General features: G+C 57.3%; 1 protein-coding gene across 7 annotated transcripts in view; it reads right to left on the bottom strand.

The window, feature by feature from the left end:
• The window catches only part of Bcl9l (BCL9 like), a 29,711-nt gene extending 13,152 nt beyond the window's left edge, over nt 1–16,559 (bottom strand). Inside the window, exons 1-3 of one of the 7 annotated variants that reach the window (XM_020165070.2) lie at nt 15,746–16,558; nt 9,402–9,465; nt 23–124 (exon numbers count right to left, since the gene is read on the bottom strand). In XM_020165070.2, coding sequence (XP_020020659.1) covers nt 23–48 — 26 coding nt within the window. In that variant the 5' untranslated portion in view covers nt 49–124; nt 9,402–9,465; nt 15,746–16,558. The other 6 variants (XM_074066593.1, XM_074066595.1, XM_074066594.1 and 3 more) reach the window with 6 other exon arrangements.
• Nucleotides 16,560–16,886: the final 327 nt, after the last annotated feature.

Here is a 16,886-nt window from a genome sequence, read left to right as displayed (position 1 = left end):
ACCCTCCAGGACACCCACACACCTTGTCTTGTTAGCCAGGATCCTCATGGCTCCCACACACAGTGGGGCTACGGCCCCTGTGCGTGCCCAGGGCCCAGCCAGGTACTCGGTACTGGAGCACGGACTGCAGCAACAAGCCCCAAAGAGAAAACTTGTGACTTGGGGAGGGGGGCTTAAGGGGCAAGGGAAAGGGGAGGACCCAACAGCCCTAGGACTAATAGGGTAGGGTAGGATAAGAAAGGGAAGCCTGTGAGATGGGGTCTCGATCCTAAAAGCCAGTCCTGTCCCCATCCCTCCCGCATCGTGTCCTTAGAGAGCTTGCAGTCTCTAGCAAGCCCTCTACCCATGGAGGGCTTCAGATGTAGAATCCAGTAATAGGTTAGGTTGCAAAGGTGCTCGGTGGGGAGGGGTAGCAGCGAGGTCTGCTCTGGCCCCCTTGGGGACTCCCCACTGTCTGACACGCCCCTTACCCAGGGTTTGGGAATCCCTCAGGCCCCACCCCAGCGCTGTGCCCTGCCCCGGGGCGCTGCAGCCACCTAGAGGCCGGGGTAGGAGCAATGCCCCGCCCCGCCCCCAGCTCCAGGCCTAGCCCGTGCCCATCCCGGCAGGCCCGGGCGGGCAGCAAGAGGCCTGGCGGGGCCCCGGGGCTGCAGCTGGGCTCTTCTGGAGACCAGTAACGCTGGCTCAGATTCCTCCCCGACCGCAAGAATGCAGGAGCCTCCCCTCCCCCCGCCCTGCACCCCCACCCCGCCCCCTTCGGCAGAGCCCGAGCGAAGAGGCAGAGCGAGTGAGCGAGCGACAGAGCCAGCGAGGCAGCGAACGAGCGAGTGAGCGAGCGGGAGGCGGGACAGGGCTGTAGCGTGGTTCTTCGATCCCGCGCACGCAGACAGACACACGGACGAGTCCCGCGAGAGGGTGGGCGCACGCCGGCCGGGCAGAGGCACAGCGGCAGGGCCTGGCGGACTGGGGCTCGGAGACTCACAAGCACCCGAACTCTGACTCACACACTCACAGCTCACACGTGGACAGGGAGACAAAGACACGCACGGAGCCCAGGAAACTAGAGGCGCGTGGTAGTGTGCGGGACCTCCAGGGCAGCGCGGGCCCCAGCAAGCGCTGCCGACCAGCCTGGGGCGCGCAGACGCCGGGTGGCCAGCAGGCTGAGCAGGAGCTGGCCGACTCATTGAGCAGATGAGAAGACTGAGTCCCGGCCACAAGAGAGCCATAGAAAGTTGAGCTCGACAGTCACAAAGAAACACGTACACGAGGCCATAGATACACCAACAGACAGACTTACACAAACAGACGCCTCACCCAGCTGCCCCCTGCTCTGTCCCCTCCCACCCAGCTGCAGATCCCGGTAAAGGGTGGGGGAGGGAAGGGGAGGAGACTTGGGCCCAGGAGCTTCCTCCCCATGACAGGTCCAAGCCAGACACACCCGTGCACAATCCCGCTGCTCCCTGAAGAGCTGCTGGGCAGAGACCACAGGGTGACAGAGCCCGAGGTGACATCCTGTGGAAGTCTAACCCTAACTTAACCCCAGGACACATTGACCTTCCCCACTCCAGATCGGTCTCTAGGGAGGAAGGCTTCTCAAGAAAAGGTTCCAAAGTCCAGTGGGGCCTGGCCTGCCACCTCCATCTCCTGCATCACAACCAGGATCAGGAGCAGAGGCAGGAGTCACTTGGGACACCTGGACAGAGGGGCGGAGCCCATGGCTATCATGCATCTAAGGCTCTCACCTTCATCCCTGGCTGATTTTCAAGCTAGCTAACCTATTTCACAATGAGGAAACAGGTCTGGGAAAAGGAAGCTGTGTGCCCTTGGGTCACCTGACAGCATGTGCGGGGCCAAGACCCTCATTCCAGGTACTGCAGTGTCACCTTGGAGCCATGGCTGCTCATGTGTTCCCACCGCAGATATGTGGGCTTCTCACATTCCAGCTGCTGCCCAGCCCCTGTGTCCCCTTCCCACTCCCCCCCCATAATAATTTGGGAAGGGGCTGTTTGGAAAGTAGTGCTCTGCAGTGGCCCCAGTGAGGCCAAGGCTCCTCCCCAAAAGAATCTTAGAGCCGCTGCCCCCCCCACCAGGACTCCACCCCCTGCTCCCACCCAGCCGCAGGGCAAGCTGAGTCAAGCATGGATGAGTCAGGACTTTCCCATCTCACACCTCTCCCTTCTGTCCCTCAGGAGTGGGCCCCAGCTCCCAAAGACCCCTCCTCCTCTACACACTCAGCCACAGAAGACACCTGGAAGGCCAGGCCATGGGAGGCAGGCGGGCTAACTCCTGGCCGGGCAGTTTTAAGCACAGAGTGAAGAAAACTTCCTAGCACCAGGCCAGGAGCTCCTGAGATGTATGAAAGGAAAGAGATGGAACTCTGGGAACATGGCGCTCACAGGGTAGGGTGGGGAGACGTGACATGTGCTCACAAACAGGGAGCAGGTGCGAGTCACCTGAGTGAAATGCCGTGAGCATACCCAAGAGAATGTGCCTGGGGCAAGGTGGCTGAAACAAAGAACCTGAAGCTGGGGTATGGTGGCCCCAGCACTGGGAGATAAGGAAGGGGGATTGAGAGAATTCGAGGCCAGCCTGGGCTACATAGTGAGACAGGTCTCAAAAAGAGAGAGGCAGGGCGCCAGTGGCTCATGCCTGTAATCCTAGCTACTCAGGAGGCAGAAGTCAGGAGGGTTGTGGTTTGAAGCCAGCCCAGGCAAACAGTTCCACGAGACCCTATCCTGAAAAAACCCTTCACAAAACAACTGCTGGTAGAGTGGCTCAAGGCATAGGCCCTAAGTTCAAGCCCCAGAACCACAAAAAGAGAGAGAGAGAGAGAGAAAAGAAAGTTCCTAAAATCATTGGCACCCACTACATTAATTACATAGGGGTGAGGAGCCAGCAGCTTATAGCAGCATAAAGGTTAAAGTAAGCCTGACCCAGCTGGAAGAGACAAACAGGAAAGGTTCTGTGCCCAGAGCCTACAGGAGTTACATATCAGCTCTGCTCAACACAGCTGCCCCAGGTAGGGTAGGCATTCAAACACCCAGCCGCAACCTGCCTGTTCCCACAGTGGAAGCCTATGCTTAGTTGACCAGCATAGCCCACCAGTCTCATTGCTGGGCTCAAAAGCACCCCAGGGATGCTGGGCCCAGGTGGCTCATCATTCCTGTAATCCTAGTTACTTGGGAGGCTGAGATCAGAAGGACTGAAGTTCAGAATCAACCTGGGAACATACTTTGGGAGACTCCATCTCCTGAAGTAACAAAAGCAGAATGGACTGGAGGTGTGGGTCAAGCAGTAGAGTGCCTGCTTTGCAAGCAAGAAGCCCTGAGTTCAAACCCCAGTCCCACCGGGCATTGGTGGCCCATGCTTGTAATTCTAGACTACTTGGGAGGCAGAGATCAGGGGGCTTTCGGTTTGAAGCCAGCGGGGGAAATAGTTCTCTGGACCCTAATTCTAAAATACCCAACAACAACAACAAAAAGGGCTGGTGAAGTAACTGAAGTTGTAGAGTGCCTGCTAGCAAGCCCTGAGTTCAAACACTACACCACAAAAAAAACCCAAAAAACAAAAAACACCCCAGAGTGAGGATGTATCTCTATGACAGAGCACCTCCCCAGCATGTGTGAGGTCCTGGGTTCAATCCCAACACTGCCAAAGTAAAAGAAAAAACAGGCAGTGAGTAAATCCTTTGGGGGGACCCATGTTCCCAGATGCAGTGGTCAGGCACCTCTAGAAAGGAAAATGAGCACTAGGAAACCCTGTGATGGGTAGAAAGACAGGTCCCTGCTGGAGGCAGAGGGGTGATATCGACCTCTGGCTCAGGGAGATTCAGCCCCAAGATAATCAGGTCCCAAGGGCCCTTTCTCCTTGGTGTCAGGACTCTCTCTGGTCCTTAGAAGCTCTCCTCCACCACTCAGGTCACTTCCTCTTCCTGAGGTGGTGACTCAGCCGGGTGGGGAGGTCAAGGATTCACAGCCTCACAGGAAATCTGCTCTAGGACCAAGGTGCTACTCTGGGACCCTCTACATGGGAACTTCCAGTCTCGGGGGACCTTCCCCTGGCCCTGGTTCCTAGCAACTCTCCCCACATCCCCCTCTCTCCGCCCCCTGCTGAAGGAGTCCATGCAAATCAGCGATTTTTGCTTGGGAGGTTTTGCCTGGGAGTTTCCAGCCCCACCCCACCTGTATCCCCAGGGTAAGGTCAGGCAACCCCAACCCTGCTGGACCATGAAGTCTTCTGATCATAAGACTCTTTGGGATCTTTGAATAGAGTGCCTGGGGGAGGACAGTTCTGCCCATTCTAGACCACTACCTCTTCTGGAGCTTCAGGTTCAAGTGGCACTGCCTGGACAGACCTGAGGTCACCTCACTACTCTTGGCTCCTTCAGCCATTACCAGGTGGCCAGGCTTAGGAAGTAACCAGTGGGGTGCCCCCAAAGACTGCTGCCCAATCCCTGGCTGTTCTCTCCCCCAGGAGTGGGGAGGGGCGGGGGGCACAAGGAAACAAGACAGGGCAGGAAGCCCAGGCAGGCGGCGGGCACTCTGGGCCAGGCACAAACAGCCAACACAGGAAACCACAGCCCACCCCCGCCCACCCCACCCGCCCAAGGCTCTGGGAGAGAGGAGTGCCAAAAGCCTGGTACCCCAACAGAGGCCAGGGCCAGGGGTTAGCCCAGGCCAAGGGAGGAGCTCAAAGCTCCCTAGCCGTCTCCCTGCCCTGGACCCTACCTGGGGAGGGGGAGAGGAAGCAGTACTGGCAGGGATGGTGCTGCCTCTTTAAATCCACCGAAATCCTGAGCTAGGCCCAACCCAGCTCTGGTTTCACAGGAAGGAAAGGAGCTCAGGAGCCAGTAGGGCAGGCGGTGGTGGCTGGAATTAGCCCCACCAGCCCAAATATATCTGGTCTCCTCCAGCCACTCCACTGGCACTTCCTGCCCCCTGGCACCTGTACCGGAGAGGGGGTGTGAGAGGGTCTAGGTGATACTTCTACCTGGTGGGAGACCCCAATCTCAGGAGGTGGCCCGTTGCTGGGTGCATGTGGGTAGCAAGTGACTTCCCAAGAACAGGAAGAGATGAGCAGTACAGCTCCTGGTAGGCCATCACCTGGCCTCAGCCCTCCAAGGGGTTAATCTGGCCCCTATTTAGGGGGGTAGGGGTGGCCTAGGAACCTCCTCCAAACTGCCTGGCTGCTGGGAACAATGGGGCCATTGTGGGAGGAGTGGCGTGCGGGCAGGCTGCTGGCACAGCCAGTGCGCCGCCCGTGGGGCGGGACCTCACCCAAAGCCTGCCTGCTGCACTCTGCTCTCTCCCTCAGGTACTGCCAGAGGCAGACACACCCCTCCAAGCCCCCTCGCCTTGGCTGCCTGGCCCAAACTCTTGGCACCAGCAATACCTAGAGGGCCATCGGGCACAACCCACATTGACATCCAGTCTGCCACGACCCTCCAGGAAGCAGTGCCATGTGGACCAGGCCCGGGTGGGGGTGGGGTGGGGGTGATGAGACAGGATGTGTGCCTGTGATCCTCCTGCAGGGGAGACAGGAAGGCCAAATGGGGTTTCTAGTGTCAGTCCTGGCACCCTCAGGCAAGAAGGGCTTAGGGGATTGTGAGAGCAGTGACAGGCAGGGTCCCTGCCCCCATGCCTCCTTCCCCACACCCATTCCATAAACCTGCTTTCTGAAAAGGTCTGGTGCCCACCACAGCCTTAAGACTGGGGATGGGACCCCTGCAGGTATCATGATGCAGCAGAGTGAGAACTTTGAAGTTGGGCAGACAGGGTGTCAATCACACCTATGTCCTCTGAGCTAAGAGATCTTGCCCATGCCTTTGTCCCTCTAAGCCTCAGTTTGTTCACCTGCAAAATGAGAATAATTTTACAAAGTAAACTAATTGCAGCAAGCTATCTAACAGAATGCCAACACTTACTAGCTGGCAACAAACTCCTTCTGGCCCTGATGTCCCCTTCTTGATCTCCTGCCATGGCACCCAAATATGTGCACATGTCATGAAGGTGCATTTGGTGAAGGCAGACGTCATCCAGCTATTTGCCCTTTGAGTACTCAAATAAGTGGGGATGGGCATCATATCAGTATTACCAAGTACAGAGACTTGGCTTTTCCTCTGCCCTCCTTGAAGAAGCCAGCTCCCTCTACTGCCATGCTTCTGGGGCATCCCTGGCCTCACCAACCCACAGCATGAACCCAGAGAGCACCTGTGCATTCTCTTAGCCTCAGGTCTGTGTCTCAAAACCCCAGGAGGCAAGTGAAAGGGGATTTTCCTTCCACAGGGGCCTGCATTCCCTCCACCAAGTGCCCTTCTTCCTGCCTGACCCTTCTGGCAGCTACCCTACAGTGTTAGGTGGAAACACTAACAGTGTTAGGAAGTTAAGTGTGGAGGAGGGCCATTGACCAAACACTTTTGAAAAGGAGGCCCAGGGAGAAGACATGTTCTCTTCTCAAGAGGGCTAGGCCTCTTAGGGTGGCCCATGAACCCCTAAAGGGTTAACCAGGCCCTAAAAATAACCTGCTCCCAGCAGGACCCACTGATCAGAACCCTCCAGCCATCTGTTCTCATTTTCTCCTGTTCACATTGGAACATCTGAAACCAGCCCCAGAGCCCCAGCCTGGTCCCAAAAATAGCCCCAGCCTGCCCAAGGAACAGGCCCAGAGGCTAGGCACAGGAGGCATGGCCAGCTCAACAGTGAGGCATGGCCCAGACAAATGAGCCTTCACCCCACAATGAGGGAGGTCCCCTCTGTCCCAGAAAGAGTTAGGGAGGAAGGTCAGGTGTTCTGGCCATCTCTCCTAGTACCAAGTCAAAAAGTCACCTGCTAGCAAAGCCCAGGCCTCAGACCAGTGCCTGGTATCCCAGGCACTTCTGCCACATCTTAATTCCCAGAACATCCCAACCACCTGTCTGCATAACTTCTGTCTTCTGGGGGCACCGTGGTCCTCCCATCTACTCCAGAGGCCCGCACTCAGAAGTTCCTAAGCCTCAGCCCCTCTGTATCCCACTCCCATCCCAGAGGCCTTTGGGAGTCCTGGGTACCCAGGCACTCAGCATTCGTCTCTGCCCCAGGATACACAGGGCTAAGCAGACTGCTCACACTCACCCATGCAGCCTAGGAAGGACTCTGGGGAGGAGTATCCTCTAGACACCAGGGATGCTGAAATGACCCTGCTCCCCTTCTGGGCTTGAGAATGCCTTCCATCTGTGGCCAGCAGGTGCCAAGCATGCCTACACATCATAGGCCTGGGCACTGCCCTTCCACAGTCAGGGAAAATGCCCAGGGCAGGGAATCCTGGGGATCCTGAGACCTGAAGCAGGCCTAACAGCTGCCATCCACGGCACAGCTCCACACTGCCCTTTTCTCCTGAAGGAAGATCCCTGACCTTTAGGCCAGGAAAGAGAGAAGGTGACCATTGAAGCCATTTAAGGGTGGAATATCTTGTTCAGACTGGTGAAAGAACAGAGCAGCAGGGGATGGGCGATGGGGAGGGGCGCTGAAGCTGAACCAAGCAAACAGCCTACCAGAGGGGGGTTGGCCCTGAGAAGAGCAAGTTCAGGGAGATTGGGAGGGGGAAAGTCCTCAGCTCCCCAGGTCCTTCCACAGGCCCATGGCCACCTAGGAAACTTGCAATCAAGGTGTCAGCTGGGACCAACAGTAGGGAAACTGAGGCACAAAGAAGGTGGGTATTGAAGGGTACAAGAGTTCTAGGAGTCCAATGTGCTGGAAGGGCTGTCTCTTCCCCATGCCCACACTCCCTCTCACTCCCTCTCATCTATCAACCCTTTCTCTCCTAAAGTCACTGGGGCGGTGAAGTTCCAGTGAGGAGCTCTGACTGACAACAAGGAAAAGAATTTCTAACATTTATTGAACATTATCTAATTTAATTCTCAAAACATCTCTACTAAAAAGTACTCTTTATTATTATCTTTGAGATGAGGTCTGCTGGCTGTGTTACCCAGGCTGACCTTGAACCCTTAGAGTCAGGTAGTCCCTCCTACCTCACTCTCTGGAGTAGTTATAACTACAGCGCACCGCCAGGTCAAGCTCTTGAAAGTACTTTTACAAGCAAGAAAAGGGAGGCACAGGGAAATTAAGTAGCTTGCCCAAGACACCCAGTTCACAATCAGAAGAGGGAAGATTGGAAGCCAAGCACTCCAATGAATGGATTCTTAGCCATGGCACATACAGATGTAGCATGATTTCAGTACTGCTGTGAGTGTCTGGGCCTTGCCCTCATCCCACACACCCTCCCTCCAAGCCTGACAGGTACCAGGTCCTGTAATAGAGTCCACAGTTCCTGCAAAGGGAGATCAAAGAGAGCTCCACTCCCTGCCCCCTCTACACAAGTGCCCTGCCTGGCCAGAGCTCCCAGAGGACAAAGTTCTTGGGCCTCCCCTACTCTCACCTACCCCCAATCTGTTACCTCCTCACCCATCCAGGTCCCTAACAGTCAGCAAGGTCACAAGGCAAGGGTCCAGAACAACAGCACTGGGCCCCTGCTGAGAGATGCTCTAGGTTAGAAAGAAGTCGGCAGTCGCTCTCACGCCCCAGCTGGGGGTCAAAGGTCAAGTGGAACTCGCCTGGGAGGGCTGGAGTCCAAGCCCTACTTCCCTCCCACCTGCTCAGCCACACCTGCTCACTTCTCCCAGCTTTTTTCACTGCCTGAGTTGGAAGCAGGACCACCTCTTCCCTGTTCCTGAGGGGTATCAGCCTCCATGGAGAAGGGTGGGGGTGTTGTAGGGACTAGAAGGCCCCCTCCTGAGGACAGTTCAGGAGAAGCCCCTCCTCCCTGCCCCAACTTCCTCCAACTTTCCCTGGTCAGATAGGAGCCCACAGGAGTGTTTGTTGTGAATTCACACAGTTGTTGCTAAGTAAGGAAGGAGGGGAGGGAGGCAGAGAAAAGAGAGAGAGACTGAGCTGTGCCTATGGAGCTAGGGCAGCAGAAACCAGAGTGGCTTGTAGCCACCCTGGCTTTAACTAAGCCAGTAGATAGAGGTCAAAGCCATCTTGAGGGGAAAGAAGTAGTTAGGATGAGCAGGAAATCTACCTTGCCCTCCAGGGCAACTGGACAGAGTCTCCCCACCTCCTACCAGGGAAAAGATGCATCTTAGAATAGGGCTTGAACTTTCACTAAAGCCAAGCTTTAACCCTTCCCGTCCCAGCCCCTCCCCCACTCCCGGGTTGGAAGCGGAAGGCTATTTGCTCACCAGGAGCCAGAGGAGGCCTCCCTCCTCTGGGGGGAGGGGAATGCAAGGCGAAGTGGGGGCAGAAAGCCAGAAGGAGGGAGGCCAAAAGACAAAAAGCAGAGCAGGAGGCTAAGCCAGGATGATGCGGCCGCTGCGGACAGAGATCAGGGAGGCCAAGAGGACACACACAAGCACACAGACCGCTCACCTCCGGAGTAATGTGTGTCAGGCTCAGGATCAAGCTCAAGGGTGTGGTCTGAGATGGGGGCTCCCTGTGGAGAGAGGGTCACAGCTAGAAGCCCCTCGCCAGTAATCTATGCCCCTGATCCTCCCAGAATCCCAGCCCCAGCACACCACCCCCCATACCCAGTGGTCACACACACACAAATCTGAAGCTCCAGGAAGTTTCCAAGCTGCTCAGGCACCCCCCCCCACCCCAGGACTTCTGTGGACTGGCAGGAAGCCAGACCTGACCTACCATGCCACTCCCCCTCTCTGTCCTGAAAGCAGGAAAGGAGAAGGTACTGGAAGACCTCGAAGCTCCCTGAAAGCTTGGCCCCACAGAAAGAGAAGAAAGGTGAAAGACCCCCATGCCCTGGCCTGAGGATCTGGAGGGGAAGGGGTGGATGGGAGGCCTAAGGACCCCAGCCTCCACCGCCAGCCACTCCCAGGTTATCTTATGTCAGGGAAAAGAATGGCTGTGGTTCCTATGTCCCTGTGTGGTCTCCTTGACTACAGCCCTGGTCCCTTGAAGACACAAAGTCCTGGGGACTTGGTCTGGGTGGGAGGGCCTGGGGTGAGGAAGGTTTAGCAGTTCAGTAGCAGGGACTGGGTGAAGCTGCACAGCAGGCGGGAGGGAGGCTGGTGGCTGGGCTCAGTTTGTACTGGGGGTCAAAGGGGAGTTCTTTTCCGAAGAATTCTGGGAGAGACGCCAACTAGAGCAAGCTGCTAACCACCCCTCCCTCTCTCTCACTGCACTGGGGTGGGGGGTGGCTCTGCCAACTAGACTTAACCCTCTGCAGCCTGTGTTGATCCCAAGGCTCAGGACAGGGTTATTGAGAAGGGACCTAGGTCTGGGCTCAGCTTCCAGTGATAGGGGCCAAGCAGGGCAAGGTGCCCACCAGAATGAGGCTGCCTCCACATGGTCCCATCTGGTGACCCTACCCTGCCACCACCTCGGTGACTTTTCTGGACTCATCTCCTGAAGGTGTCTGCAGTGACGTGTGTGTGCGTGTCTCAGAGACAGAGACTGAGAAACAAATCGAAAATTCCTTGCCAAGCCCCTCCCCCTGCTGGGTCACTGAGCACTGTACCAACCTGTGCCTCTACCCCTCCCTTCCTCCCACTGTGCCCAGGACCAGAGGCCTGGGGGAAGGGTATAAAGGGACAGCCTATCCTTATGCCCATCTCCTGCTGCTGTCTCCACAGGCCCTTGACTCACAGCTGCTGCCCAGCCTTCTTCCTCTCTGACCTCCACATGCACTTCTAGAGGACAGCATTCAATTATGGCCTGAGATCCTAGGATGGGAAACTGAATCCAGTAAGACTTGATCCAGAGCCTCTGGTGCCTGTGTCCCACACCAACCTAAGTCCACTCTTACCACCCATGCTTTGACCAAAAAAACCAATCTGGGCGCCAGTGGTTCATTCCTGTAATCCTAGCTATTCAGGAGGCAGAGATCAGGAGGATCATGGTTTGAAGCCAGCCTGGGAAAATAGGCAAATAGTTTGAGAGACCTTCTCTCAAAAAAAAACCCTTCCAAAAAAAAAAAAGGCTGGTGGAGTGGCCCAAGGTGTAGGCCCTGAGTTCAAGCTCTAGTACTAGTAAAATAGAAACAAAAAGCAAAACCCTGGGAACCTCCCCTCCTGCAGAACACAGTCTAACTGCAGTAGGAGGGGAAGGAGAGTAAACATCAAGAAGGACTTCCCTGGACCAAGGCTACACTGCAGCTAGCCCTACCCCAAATGCCTGGATTCCAGGCCCCTCTGTCTTCTGCTCAGGCTGAAAATATGCCCTTGTTTTGTTATTCACCCCTAACTATAGAAGTCCACTTTTCTCAACCTGAAATTGTCACCAAGTTCCTAGATCCAATGTGATTGGTTGTTACTTGTCCCCAGTGAAGCAAGTGACCCCGGGGTGGGGAGAGAAGGCGGGAGGGAGAAATCACTTTCCTTTAGAGCACTAGCTCTCCTTTAACAGCCACTACTGTATCCTCTCAGTTGAGGGTGAGCTGGCTATGTGGGACCCCTCACAGTGCTGAGTATTCATGAGGGGCGGAGGGAGCGAGCCCAGTCCTCTGGTGACAGTTTATCCCAAAGTCTCCCCAGTTCGCCAACTCTCTCTCCAAGGACCAGAGCTGCCAGAAGCCTTGGCCCCACTCCAGGAAACCTCCCTATCAAAGGGCAGAGGACTCCATGTCCCAGGGAACTGCTGGAGACCTGTGACTACATACCCCAGACATGTTCCCAGGGAGGAGGAGGAGGTGGGAAGAGATGCAAAGCACACGCATGTGTGCACATATCAAAGACACACACATCCAGCACACATTCCAAAGAGATACCCCCAGACACGTGCAACCCAAAGGCAAACAGACTTACATTCAAGCTTTCAAGACCCAGAGAGACTTGCATATTCTGAGACAGCCTGAGAACTCAGGAAACATCCAGACATCAGCCAGTCACACAGAACTGCCCACAGAGATACAACCACTCTGGGACAGACACATAGCCACCCGCACACAGCACACAAAGTAGTACGTGGCCATGTGCTAGCCTACAAACTCAAACAAACCACCTCCATGCACAGTGTGAAGTCAGATTAGAGGACAATGTTCCCTGCTGCTAGTGGGGAGGGGTGTCAGAGGGGGATGGAGAAGTACTCTGGGATTTCAAAACAATCCTGGTTTCGAAATGCTGGAAATGCTGGATTCAGGGCCATTCCTAGTTGAGGCTGGGGTGGGGGAGAGGGAGGAGGGGAATACAGGCCAGCTCAGGGCTACCAGCCCTGGAGAGGAGGAGAGTTGGACAGAGGGAGTTCCAGCCCCTGGGGAAAGGGGCCCAGAGACATCAAGGTAGGAGGGGCAGCCAGCCCAAGGCCAAGCAAGGAAGCCCTGAGCTACTGGACAGGAGGGAAAGAAGGAAAGGCCTCAGCTGGCTTTTGACACTGACAGGAAGAGAAGGATTTACTCTCAGGACTGAGAGTAAGGCAAACCCTGTACCCCTTTCTTACTCCAGGGAAGATGGCACCCTGGCTCTAATTCCCCACCAGCTGGCAGAGCCTCATGGTGGGCAAATAGCTAAGGGGTCAGAGAAGGTGGAAGATAGCAAAGGCTAGAAGATCTAGGAGTCTTCCAAGACTCCCCACACTCAGGGGCAACAAGCCCCTGGGGACACAGGGCTTCCCTCCCTCCTTGGGGAGAGGGTCCTATGGAAGACTGAGGCAAGACACCCCACACCCAGGAAGTCACCCCTCCCATGGCAGCCAAGAGGCCCTTACTGCCCCTCCCCCTACCTCCAGGGAAAGTCGGCAGAGCTCACCAGGGAGGGAGGGAGGTCAGGCTAGACTGGGGGTGGGGCTCTAGAGGCCTGGCCCTGGCACCCAACAGAGGAAATTCCAGGCTGTAACTCCAAGCTGCCTTCAGGGCCGCCCATCCAAATGAGCTCCAGGGCCGTGGCCTTCTTCACCTAGCCCCTCAACTCCTGGCCTGGACCACCCAGCCCTCCAGCTCCAGACCTGGGACTTAGAGCAGCAGACTTGGAGAAACTCAGAAATCCACAGAAAGATCCTCAGCCCTGGCAGAAGCCCCACCTGGTCCTGTAGGCAATCTGAACCTTTTTCCCTCAGATCCTGGGGGCAGTACCCAGTGCTGCTATGGGTGGGCAGCTGTTGGGGCTGGCAGGCAGGGGCACAGAAGCCAAGCTACAGCAGCCAGGTGCTCAACAGGTTGAGCCAGTCCCTGGAGCAGCCAGCCCCACCCCAGGGAGAGCGGGCCTGGCAGAGGCTCCCTGCCCGCGGCACCCAACCTGTACCGCTTCGCTCCCACGGCTGCCCACTTTCCCACGGTGCCATCCCCCCTCCAACCTTTCCCCCCCAGGTCAGCAGCTGAGCAATGCCCAGGGCTCTGGTACAAGGAAGCAAGGGATGCCAGTTCTCTATCATACTTGGGTGCCCGGGCTCTTGAGGAACCTCACTATCAGCAACCAAGAAGCTCGGGAAGAGTAAACATGGCATCAAGGCAACAGGAGCCCCAGGGTGCTCCCCCCACCTCCTTGCGGGCCTCTTTTGATCCCAGGAAGACTGGACACAGACACCCTGGCTCCCAGGATCTGCCTCAGGGCACTGGGACACAACCTCCCCCTGCGGTGGCGCCAGAGGCAGGGTGAGGGTGCCCCTAGCTTCTCCTCTTAGACTCCCTGGTCTCCTCCACTGGGTGACTGTTGGCTCCTTCCACTTGTGCCAGAGCTGCTACCACCTGCAATGCTGGTGCTTTTCTCCACCCCTCTGGTGGGCTCCCTGGAGCTCCATTCCAGCCACTTCCCCCAAAGGCAGGCAGCCCCCACCCCTCCCTTTGCACAGCATCTCCTTTAATCTAAAGCAGGTGCCAGGCATTCCAGCCCTTGCTGAGTCGACACTGCCACCCGCTAGGCCTCTGCCCAGAAGACTACCGCCTTGCCTTGCTGTAGAAGTTGAGCCCACAGCCTAGGGCTCCTGCTTAACCCAAGTACCAGGAGGCAGGAGTTAGCAAAGCAGAGTCATGGGTGCCCACTGCACTCTCAAGATCACTAGATCCCAACTTAGCTCTGATACACTAGCCCCAGATCTCTATGGATCACCAACCTTTCTCTAGGTCCTTATAATATCTGTCCCTTTCCTGGACTCTCCATGCTAGTAATCAGAGACTCATTCTGAGCCTCCATGTGGGCCTCCAGAGCCCATCTGCAGCCACAGGGCCCCTGCTATCCAAGGACACAAGTGTCACTCTTGACCCAAGATTATAGGTGTTCTACCCCTTACCAGCACCTCTCCCAACATCAATCCCCACCCCACCCCAGGCAAGAACAACATGGGTTAGCACAGAACCCTACAGAGGTAGGGTAGCCAGAAGATGGCCTTCCAGGCCTGGTCTTCCAAGGCCAAGGAAACAGATCACCTGAAGGAGGCAGCGCCTTCCTTCCCAGCCAGACTCCTGCCTCCATCCCTGCTCCTCAGCTTCTCCTCCACTCTCACTCTGTCCTGAGGATTCATCAGTGGGGCCTCAGAGCCAACACCAGGAGGACAGGGCCTGAGCATGCTCTTCCCCTGGGGGCATGAAATCATGGTCTTAACCCAGAGAAGGCAGCCAAGTCCATGCTGGGGAGCAGCAGGGGAACCACTGCCCCAAAGGAAGTGGCTGCTCCTAGAGAAACTGAGGAGAGGGAGAGAAAATGGGGAGTGGGAGCCCCCGCCAAAAGTCTCATTGGGTATTGATGGGGTTATAGCAGATACAATGCAGACAGCCTTCCTGGTGAAACAGGGAGGGCAAAAGACCAACGGGGCTGCAAAACCCCTTTCCAGGGCTCAGACATACACCCAGCTCCCCTTGCTCAGAATACTTTTCCTCCTGCAGCAGAGGCTCCCTAGACAGGGACACAGACACACACCCCAAGCAGCAGACAGACAGAAGGAGGAGGGAGAGAGGGGGTGTTAGAAAAACCCGGAAGGAAGGAAGCTGGACAGACAGACAGAAGCTGATCCTGGCCTCATTGCTCCAGAGAGACACCATCCTGGCTCCCAGACTTGGAGGGCTACTCTCCTTCTCACCCCCAAGAGGGAGAAGAGGAGCCTGGACCTCTGTCTCTCCTGAATCCAAATTCCCAAGGCCCTAGGGTAGAACATACCCCAGCCAGGCAAAAGGCCTAAGACTCACTTCTCTTCCTCACATTCTTCCCCTAAGGGCTCCTTTGGACCAAGGAGGGGCCATCTCCCCTTGGCAGTGCAGGGACACCACCAAGGAACTGTGTGACTGCCCCACCCCCAGTCAAGCCCACACCACTCAGAATCCTTGGCAGGGGAGGCTCCTCCAGTCTTGGCAGGGAAGGCTCTTGCTGCTCAAAGGCAGTGCCTAGGGGCAGAGGGTGACCCCAGCTCTCTCCAGTCCCGACCCACCTCCTTCTGGAGGCTCCCAACAGTCAGAGTAGGAGTGCTGGGGTGCTGGGACCCACGGGGTTGATGAGCTTGGAAGGGGGACTACATCTCCCAGAAGCCCCCAGGGCAGGGTTCGCTGCTCCAGCTGGCCCAAGGCCGGCCTTGTTCTCTGTGCTAGGGTGGCAGGGTCCCCCGTCTGCCCCTAAGTCCTTTTCCCTGTGCTCTGGGGCTGCCAACCTGATTGGGGGCCGAAGAGTAGCCTCCACTGACCCTGGGGGCGTCTACCGCCCCCTAAACAGCCTGGGGGTCTCTTGCCAGTGGGCAAGAGACAGACTGTATTTCCCTTCCCCAATTCAAACTGGATCTTCCTCCTCGCGCTCCTGCTGGCCTGGCATGACTTTCGCCCTCTCCCCCAACCCACCCCTCACCTCGCGCGGGCCGGGGGTCCTCACGCCAGGCCGGAGCTGGACGCCATGACCAGGTCAGGGTCGGTGGGTGGATTGGGGTCCTCCTGCTGGACAGTTGGAGGTGCGGAGAGGGCGGGCGGGCAAGCGGTGATCTTTTGATCCTGGACGCCTTGATCTCAATACCAGCCCGGCCCGGGAGAGGGTATCCGGCAATCTCTGGGCGCCTGGGTTCCTGCCTCCCAACCGCGGAGCATGGTCGTGGGCGCCGGGCAGCGGCGGGAGAGCTATTACAGCAGCCCGGGCCGGGGCTCGGGGCTGGGGTCTCGGCTCCGAACCTCACGGCTCGGGCTCCAGCTCCTGCTCCTCCTCCTCCCTTCCTTCCTTCCTTCCTTCCTTCGCCTCCTCCTTTCACTTTCCCCGAGGCCCGCGGGGACGGCGGGCGCGGGGCGGGAGGGGGCTGTCTGGGCGCTTATTGTTGATCGGACGCTGAGGGTCCAGGTCGCAACCCCTGGGCAACGCGGCGCCAGGGGACCCAGGCGTGCGGGCGTCCGGCCGGCTGGCTCCGGGCGGCGGCGGTGGTGCAGTGGCCCCGGGTCCGGGGCATGTCCGGCCACTGGCTCCGCCGCGCGCCGCCGCCTCTCCGGGCTCCCCTGCGCAGCCGGAGCCTCGCGCGCCCCTCCACTCGGCTCCTCTCCCCAGCCTGAATAAGCATCGGGGCTCTCTGGCTGCCTCCTTCTGCCTTCATACCAGAGCCCGGAGAGGCCCCTGTCAAAATAAGAGCTCCCCCATCTCGCTCGACTCCTCGCCCAACCCGGCTCCCCCAGCCTCCCAGTGGTCTGACTTGGTAAGGCGCCCGGCCGGCTAGCGGGAGGCAGGTTGGCCCGGGGGCGGGGAGAGGGGCTTCTCTCTGCTTCTCTCTCCGGGTTTCTGAGCACTGGGGAGAGACGCGCTAACAGCATTTCAGGCTAGAGAGAGGTCTGACAAGCCTATCTTCCTATCCGCACGGATTGGAAAGAGTGGGAATTGCCTGCACACACACGCACACGTACACACACACAGCACTGCGTCCCCTCTTCATTGTATCCACCATATCCATTATGGTCTATCCTAGTAGACCATAAGGTCCTGAAGGACATACACGAATTTTCTCATCTCAGTCCTT

Source organism: Castor canadensis, chromosome 2 (genome assembly GCF_047511655.1).
Source record: "Castor canadensis chromosome 2, mCasCan1.hap1v2, whole genome shotgun sequence".
Taxonomy (NCBI): Eukaryota; Metazoa; Chordata; class Mammalia; order Rodentia; family Castoridae; genus Castor; species Castor canadensis.
Note: the sequence above shows the minus strand (reverse complement) of the source record. Positions and strands in the feature narration are given on the sequence as shown.